At 42.2% G+C, this 9,355-nt stretch overlaps 2 protein-coding genes across 8 annotated transcripts in view; both read right to left on the bottom strand.

The window, feature by feature from the left end:
- Positions 1 to 938, bottom strand: part of chd3 (chromodomain helicase DNA binding protein 3) — a 115,173-nt gene extending 114,235 nt beyond the window's left edge. For all 7 annotated transcript variants that reach the window (XM_043686918.1, XM_043686916.1, XM_043686922.1 and 4 more), the window contains exon 1: positions 902 to 938. In XM_043686918.1, coding sequence (XP_043542853.1) covers positions 902 to 923 — 22 coding nt within the window. In that variant the 5' untranslated portion in view covers positions 924 to 938. The remainder of the gene's footprint in view (positions 1 to 901) is intronic.
- Positions 939 to 5,105: 4,167 nt separating this feature from the next.
- The window catches only part of LOC122548365 (cytochrome b5 domain-containing protein 1), an 8,641-nt gene continuing 4,391 nt past the window's right edge, over positions 5,106 to 9,355 (bottom strand). The window contains exon 4 of the mRNA XM_043686923.1: positions 5,106 to 5,463. Coding sequence (XP_043542858.1) covers positions 5,233 to 5,463 — 231 coding nt within the window. The 3' untranslated portion in view covers positions 5,106 to 5,232. The remainder of the gene's footprint in view (positions 5,464 to 9,355) is intronic.

Here is a 9,355-nt window from a genome sequence, read left to right as displayed (position 1 = left end):
CCCTTTCTATTTTTCTCCTTACACACAAACAAAAGTTATCCTACAGACTTTTGTTTTTGTGTGTGAGGGTTTTCTTTAACGATCAGATCTCTCCCCTTCGCCAGTTTTCAATTTAAAGACCCCCCCCTTCTTAAGGGAAAAAGTTCCAAGCTACTTGACCAAACCCCCTGAAAAAATGTTTTAATATACAAGGGGAAGAAAAGATGGCGTCCAAAATATTTTCCACCCCCCCCATTATGAAATACAGGGGGGGGGGATTTGAAGAGGAAAAAAGGTGGAAAATTAATCAGTGCTCATGCTCAGATTGACGTCACCCCCTCCCGTTGCCATGGGCACCCTGCATCCCATAATAGCACCAGTTTAACTAGTTAGGACTGACTCACGTGGGTCTTTAACCAAGTAACCAGGGGATGTCCAGCAACTGCCATTTTTCAGGCAAGTTGGTGAAGGTGGTCAGCCCCCTTTTGGCCCTAATGTTCTTGATTCATTAATACCATGATAAACACCTTCAAGGTCAACTTCCAACTTATATTTTGTCCTCTTCCCCCTTGGTCAAACATGTGCATCTTTCTTCCTTCTTTTCATGCTTAAACATTTCCTGCCCGGTTCAAAGAAAGATGCCTGCTTCTTCCCTCCCTCCTATGCTCCCAGCTCCTCACCACAACTCGTCAAAAACGTCAAAGCCGCCCCCCCACCTAGTCTCCGAAACTTTCTCTCAAACCAAAACAAACAACATTTTTTTTAAAATGCCCTGCTGGTAATTTTATTTTCCACTTCAAACCTAAAGAACTCAGGGCCCCAGTTTGCTGGCCACTGTATTAAAGCAAGAGAAACACAATGTTTGGGGCAACATTGCTCCCAAGGAGTTCATGTCTGGTGGCTCAGTGAGTGGCACTCTTACCTCTAAGAGGCTGTGACTTCATATTCCCTTGGCAGAGATTTAAGCATTAGATCCTCGCCAACCTTCTCAGAGCACTTCAGAAGAAGCACTGCCTTGTCAAAGATACCATCTTTCTGGTGAGGTATTAAAATATGACACCATGTACCCCTTCAGTTGGGCCTAAAATATCTCACAGCCTCTGCTTCAAAGAAAGGCAGGAGAGTTCTTTTCATTGGCTCTAGCCATTATTTATCCTGCAAAAAAAATTAATCACCAGATTATCTGGTCATTAGCACATTGCTGTTTGCAGGACCTTCCCATATGTGAATTTACTGTAGTGTTTCCTATGTTGCAGCAGTGATTGAACTTTAAGTTTGTCTAAAGCTCTGTAACATCCTGAAGTTGTGAAGGGCATGATATATAAATGCATTTTTTTAATGAAAGTGCTCCATTAACTCGGCTGCACCCAGAAGTTTTGGCTCTTGCCTGAACCTTCATCATCACGGAATGTCTCTGAGGTTGGAAAGTCTGTCTGTGTATATGTATCTCTGGAGGGATACCCAAAGTTATAAAAAAGCTCCAGACATTCAAAAAACAATCCTCAACAATAAGACATACGGCAAAAATATTAGTAAAAGTATTGCATCTTTCTGGCAATTTCTCTTTATCTTCCAGGTGGTTCCAGTGTTTAAGGCTTTGCATGAAGAGACTATTTTGTTTATTTTTGTCCAAACAATTCTGATGTGTTTTTTGAATATAATTGCTGGACTAAACAACTCTTAACCAGAAAGTTTCTTCTTTGTAAACTTTGATCATGTTCAAAGGGTTCCAAAAAGAAATGTTTGAAATTTCTTTATTAAGATTTCTCTTTTCAGATTTTTTTGTAGTTTTAGTTGAGGGCAAACTTTTGGCAAGGACACTGGGGAAAAGCCCACCACCCCATCTTCAAGTCATGGCAAGGGAAGCATTTATATTGACTTAAGTAATTAGTTATCATCTTAATGTCATTCAAACGATGACCCCTCCAAGATGACATGGACTATGTGTTCAAATCCTGAAGTAAAATTTGAACCCGTGACCTACAGACTTGGAGCTGAGAATGCAACCAAGTGATACTAATATAAAATAAAAACAGCAAGCGCTGTAGAAATTCAGCTGGTTTAGCAGCACCTGCGAAGAGAGGAAGAGAGTTAACATTTCAAGTCCAACATACCTTCCCTTCACTTAAAAGTGACACTAATTCCAACAGGCACTAAAATATCATAATTTATAAATACTTTGTGCTGAGAAAATGTGTACTTTTTTTCTTTTCACCAATTTGAGATTGAAATGCACAATCCTGGATTTTGACAGCCAGGTTTTAGGTAGTGTGTGATTATAGCAAATTGACAGCAACAAGGACACTGTAAATGAGTGTTATCTGGATATCTGGAGATGTCACTAGAGAATTCAGGATTACATCCAGTTTTGTGAAAATCTCATTTAGAAACTAAATTAAGTCAATGTTTACTCAGTCATAAAGCTATACAAATTCTTTGGCAACAAGTAAATGATTTTTCTAACTTTTAACTCATGTCAACATATCACTGGATCCCATCCCTCCTGTTTCTTCAACACATTTTTATTGTTTTTGTGTTCTTCCTTATTAACCCATCTTTGCAACACAGAAACAATCCATTAGTCCCATTTGTAGCTCTGCTCCACACAAACCTCCTCCCAACCCCTCTTCATCTCTCCCTGTCAGCATATCCTGTTATTCCTTTCTCCCCCCCGTGTATTTATTCAGCTCCCCTCTTCAACATATCAACACTATTCCGTTTGACTGCTCCCTGTGTGAGTGGGTTTCACGTTCTCCTCACTCTGGGTAAAGATGTTTCTTCTGAATTCCCGATTTACTTTTGACTGTCTGATATTGATGGTCCCAAGTACTGGCCTCACCCATAAATATCTTCTTTACATCTAAGCTATTAAACCTCTTGCTAATTTTAAAGGCCTCAGTCTGTCAAATCACCCCTCAGCCCTTTTGTTGGAGAAAATAAATTCATCCTATTTAGCTTTGAGTGATAGCCTCACCCTATCAGCAATGTGAATCTTTATCATACATTCTTCAATGCTTCTATATTCTTTTTGTAATTTGCTGATTAACAAAATTAACATGATGGCCTAATGATGTGACAAAACCAGTTCAACGGGATGAATCATGGAATAATACAGCATAGTAGGAGGCCAATCATCCTATTAGGTCTCTGCTGCCTGTTTCAATTAGGAACCTCAATGGTCCCTCACCCTCCTACCACATTCCTTTCCTCCTATATCCCTGCCATTTTCCTCCTTTGAAGTATCCATTTTCACTTCAGAGATTACAACTTTTATTCACCATCCTATCAGGTAGTGCATTTCAAATACTGACAACATGTCATGTAAAACCGAGTAGCAGACAGCAAGGCTCCAAGAGCAAATTAATAATTGACTACGTAACCTGTTGGGTGGCATTGGTCATGAAGCTAATGTTGGCCCAGAGTAAGTGGAGAACATCACTGCCCTTTCCTATCACATCACAAGATGATTTGTACCATCATAAGGAGAAGGCACCTTGGTTTGACATCTCATTCAAATAAAGGGACATCTGACAGCATAGCACTCTGTCAGGACTGCATTGGGAGTGTCAGTCTGGCTTACATGCTCAGAATTAGACATAAACCTCAAGCTTCCAGCACAGTAGTGAGAACAGGACAAGCAATAAGCTTCTTTTAAAGCTTTCTCATTGTCCCCAGTCTACCTTGTGTTTGCTGAGCTACCTTGTTTCCAGGTCCAGCTACACCTTGATTTTAAAATTTTCATCCAGGTCTTCAAATCCTTCTAAGGTCTCACTTCTCCCTGTCTTCGCAACATCCTCCAAGAAGTCTGCACTCCTCCAATTCAAGTCTCTTAAAGATTCCCAATTCCCATTGCTCAACCAGTGACAACCTGGCCTTCAGCTCTGTTCCCCGAGCCCTGGAATTCCCTCCCTATAACCCCCTGCCTCTCATTTTCCTTCTTTAAGATACTTCTTCAAACATTGATCAAGTTCTCATTCGCCTCTCCACAACATCTCTTTCCAAGTTATAGTGTCAAAATTCTATCTCATAACACTCCTACGAAACACCTTGGAATGTTACACATAAATATGAGTTATTATTGTTAAAGTAGCCCCTCCAATTAAGAATATCTTGAGCTCAACTAAGAGAGTTCTCTCCCACTTGGAAACTTGTAAGTATCCACATCTCTTCCTAACAAAGGCAAAAGTCAGGGTCAAGCAACACATTTTCTTTTGTTTTCAACCCAAGTGTGTAACATGAACAAATTTGCTGCAAGGATTACCTCTGTGCTCACTGGCCTTTAATTCTATCAGTGCTGAGAGAGAGGGAGAGATTATTCTGACAGGCCTAAACTAAAATACCCTGCATGTTAATACTGTCACTGCTCTGTCAGGATCTGGCCTAACTTTTTGTGCTCATGTCTCGAGGAGCTGGATTTGAACACACCAACCTACAGCTGGCTCAGTAACAGGAGTGTAATCAGCCAGGTCACAGATTCTGTGGTGGATCTGAATTCTGTCTGGAGCCAGTAGCTTTGGCAAGCAAGGAAGACAAAAATAGAATTACATGGAATGTCCAGCACAGATACAGGCCATTCAGGCCCAAACTAGATGCATGCTTTTTTTTCTGCTCACATGAGACTCCTCACACCCTTTCTTCATTTCATCCTATCAGTGTACCTTTATGTTTTCTACTCTCCCAACTTCTTTCAGATTCCCCAAGTAAAGATATTTCTGCTGCCTGCAGGGCTTTTTTGTGGGGCAGAGGTGATGGCATGTTGGTAATGTCACTGGACTATTTCAGAAATCTGGGTAAATGTTCTGGGATTTGAGTTCAAATCCTACCATGGCAGATGATGATCTGGAATAAAAGGCTAGCTGTGTATAACGACTATCAATTGTCATCAAAACCATCATGATTCACTAATGCCATTAAGAAAATTTGCAGTCCTTACTTGGTCTGGACTACATGTGACTCCAGCAGTGTAGTTGACTCTAAACTGAAATTTGGGTAATAAATCCTGTACAGCCAGTGACAACCACATCCCATGAATCTATTGAAAAAATAAGAACTCAAAAGGACGAGAGGATTGAGTTATCAGCAGGAAACTGATGGATAGACCTCACTTGCTAATTTAATCAAAGTCATTTAATAAAAGCTAATTTTATTGTGAAATTTGATAACATTCTGATTACAGGTAGCAGGGTCATGGGTGACAGTCAGTATTTGGTGGAGATGCTGCAGGCTTTCTCTTTGGTGAGGTCAAAGGTCTCTCTACAGCACTGTTAGATCGTCATTAAAATAGAGCAGAATGGACTGGCGATAGTTATCTGGTTCCATCTGCAGCTCGTAGAATATTTCATCCTCATCCACAATCCCATTTTCCTCTAGCGTCTTGTCCATCTTCAGAGGAACCCCATCATATTTCCATGTGTAGCTGGCTGCATGTGCATTATACTCTAGGTACCTCTCAAGAATGTCATTCACCGTCTCCTCACTGCACACCTGGTTAGCCCGTGTTTGAGGGGTTGGATGAAGAGAGAGGAAAACACACATTGAAGAAAACAAAAATATGACACATTTTCATTGCTCAGCTACAGTGCAGGTGTTTTATTTTGGTGAAATGTGGTCACTGTTGCAATCTACGAACCACAGCAACCAATTTGTACACATCAGTATCCTGCACTAAAAGCCAAACAGTATATTTTTGCAATGTTCACTGAGAGGGCAATGTGACACCCCAGACGTTGGGTAAAAGACACCCACCCACGGTGCTCGTCTTCCATTTGGTGGCTGTGGGATCTTTCGCATCCACCCCAGTGGATCATTAAGCTCGGTTTAATGACTCACCTGAGTGACAGCACCTCAACTCCCTCGGTGTTGGACTGGAATGTCGGCATTGCTTTTTGGACTCAAGTCCAGAAACGAGCCTTGATTCGAGAATCTTTTGCTTATTCATTCACGGGATGTGGGTGTTGTTGGCTTTACTAGCATTTCTTGACCACCCCTCACTATTAGTTGAGAAGGCAATGGTGAACCGCCTTCTTGAACCACTGTATTTCATATGCTGTAGGTTGACCCACAATGCTGTTAGGGAGGGCAATTTAAGACTACGACCCAGCAACATGAAAGGATGACAATATAGTTCCAAGTCAGGATGATGAGTGGCTTGGAGGGAAACTTGCAGATGGTGTTGTTCCTAAGTATCTGCTACCTTTGTCCTTCTGGATGGAAATGATTGTGGGTTTGGAAGCTGTTTAGATTACTTACAGTGTGGAAATAGGCCCTTCGGCCCAACAAGTCCCCACCAGCCCTTCGAAGACCAACCCACCCAGACCCATTCCCCTACATTTACCCCTTCACCTAACACTACAGGCAATTTAGCATGGCCAATTCACCTAACCAGACACTGGTAGAATGTGCAAACTCCACACAGACAATTGCCTGAGGCGGGAATTGAACTCGGGTTTCTGGCTCTGTGAGGCAGCAGTGCTAACCACTGAGCCACCGTACCGCCCTGTTATCCAGGGATCTTGGGAGAATTATTGCCGTGCATCTTGTAAATGCTACACACTGCTGCTACTGTGCATCAATGATACAGAGAATAAATGGTTGTGGGTGTGGTGCCAATCAAGCAGACTGTTTTGTCCTTGATGGTGTCAAGCTTCCTAAGTGTTGGGTGGCTCATCCAGTTGAGTTTCTGGTCATTGGTAACCCCAGGATGTTGAGAATGAAGGATTCACTGATGGTAATACTACTGAATGTAAGGAAGTAATGGTGTCCTCGTGGGAAATGGTCATTACCTGGCACTTGTGTGGTGTGAATGGTATGTGCTACCAGTCAGTGCAAGCCCGAATACTGTCCAGATCTTGTCACATTGATCATGGACTGCTCCAGTATCTGAGGAATCACAAATGGTACTGAACATTGTGCAATCATCAGCAAACATCTCCACCTCTGATGGATGGAAGATCATTGCATTGATGTTCTGGGCTTCCCATCAATGAGGATGAGGATGTTTGTGCCACCTCCTTTTCCAGTGAATTGCTTAATTGGCTACCACTATTCCAGCTGTACGTGGCCGGACTGCAGGGGTTCAATCTGACTCATTGATTATGGAGCCACATAGTTTATCACTTTTTGCCAATGCTACTTGGCATGCAAGTGGTCCTGTTTTATAGCTTCACAGGATTGACACCTCATTTTTAGGTATACGCTCTCCTGCACTCTCATTGAACCAGGGTTGATCCCCTGGCTTGGTAGAGTGGGGAATATGTTGGGCTATGAAGTTGCAGATCATATTGAAGTACAATTCTGTCACTGTTGATGGCCTACAGTGATGCCTGGATTGAGTTGCTAGATCTGTTTGAAGCCTGTCCCTTTTAGCACAGTAATAGTGCCATACAATGCAACTGAAGGTACTCTCAATGTGAAGACATAGACTGTGCAGTTGGCACTCTTACTGGTGCTGTCATTGACAAATATATCATTGTATACATAAATGTGTATTGGTGATGGTGATGTCAAGTATGTTTTTCCCTCTTGTTGGTTCCTTCACCACTGTCACAAACCCAGTCCAGCAGTAATGTCCTTTTGGACCAGATCAACTCATTCAGCAATGATGCTGCCAATCCACTCTCGGTGGTAGGTATTGAAATCCCCCACCCAGAGTACATTCTGCCCCCTTCCCATCCTCAATGCTTCCTCCAGGTGGTGTTCAACGCGGAACAGCACTAGTTCATCAGCTGAGGGAGGATAACATGTGGCAGTCAGCAGCAAGTTTTCTTGCCCATTTTTGACCTGATATCATGGAGTCTTTAGTCAATTTTTAAGGACTCCCAGAACAACTCCCTCCTTACTGTATACCACTGTATTGCCTAACTCAGTGGCAAGGGCTGACACTATGAAAGAATCACTAATTTAGAAAAAAGATATTGAAGTAGATCCAGGTCCTAAGTTATTGCTGCCAGAGAAAGGATGCCTTTTTAATTTCCTCCTTAGTCCTCTGACATTATATGTTACAAATCATTCAGTTCATGAGCCATTCTGATAATGAGCTGTCCCCTTCAACCCATTGTTTTGCCATTTCTATTTGACCAAGTTTGATATGTTTGCTGTCAGCGTATCCTCCTTTGTCCCCTTCTGCAGCCTATTACTACTCTTCAGGTTCTCCCTCTCTCTTCCCACCTCCGCCCCCAATTACCACCACCACCACTACAACCCACCAGCTCATTGTCCAGCGCCAGATTGTTTACCTCTATCATTTGGCATGCTCACACTAACAGGGTCAGCAAATCTTCCTTCTCTGTGTTACTTAACAGTCTCAATCTCTTTCTTACTGGGACAAATCTGCACACTGACTAGTGTCTCTCAATCTCCTCTCCCTAATCAAGATATACATGCACTGACTGGTGTCTCTCAGTTCCATCTCCCTTAGAGAGATATGTGTATAATGACTGGTGTCTCTCAGTCACTCACTCTGCAATCAGTCATGTTCCTGGAGTGTTTTATTAACAGCTGAGTGTTTGGATGAAAGACTCCACATTGTTCTGTGTGTTGCCTAAAAATAGATGGTTTGAAATATTGATCAATTGTCAGAACGCATTAGTGACTCCAGCTTTCCTGAAGGCAAACCCTGTGATGTAATGCCCACCTCCATCTCAATCAAATCCCTTCCTAACTCAAAACAAACAATGGTTAATTTAAAAAAAAAACAAAGGAGTGCAGATGTTGCAAATCAGAAACAAAAACAGAAATTGCTGGAAAAACTCGGCAGTTCTGGCAACATGTCATAGAGTCATAGAGATGTACAGCATGAAAACAGACCCTTCAGTCCAACCTGTCTACGCTGCCTTGTAAATCTTTTCTGAACCCTTTCAAGTTTCACAACATCTTTCCAATAGGAAGGAGACCAGAATTGCACGCAATATTCCAACAGTGGCCTAACCAATGTCCTGTAAGCCGCAACATGACCTCCCAACTCCTGTACTCAATACTCTGACCAATAAAGGAAAGCATACCAAATGCCGCCTTCACTCTCCTATCTATCTGCGATTCCACTTTCAAGGAACTATGAACCTGCACTCCAAGGTCTCTTTGTTCAGCAACACTCCCTAGGACCTTACCATTAAGTGTATAAGTCCTGCTAAGATTTGCTTTCCCAAAATGCAGCACCTCGCATTTATCGGAATTAAACACCATCCGCCACTTCTTGGCCCATCTGGTCAAGATCCTGTTGTAATCTGAGGTAACCCTCTTCGCTGTCCACTACACCTTCAATTTTGGTGTCATCTGCAAACTTACTAACTAAACCTCTTATGCTCACATCCAAATCATTTATGTAAGTGATAAAAAGTAGAGCACCCAGCACCGATCCTTGTGGCACTCCACTGGTCAC

Source organism: Chiloscyllium plagiosum, unplaced genomic scaffold, assembly GCF_004010195.1.
Source record: "Chiloscyllium plagiosum isolate BGI_BamShark_2017 unplaced genomic scaffold, ASM401019v2 scaf_52, whole genome shotgun sequence".
In the NCBI taxonomy this organism is placed as follows: Eukaryota; Metazoa; Chordata; class Chondrichthyes; order Orectolobiformes; family Hemiscylliidae; genus Chiloscyllium; species Chiloscyllium plagiosum.
This window is presented reverse-complemented; position numbering and strand designations above follow the sequence as displayed.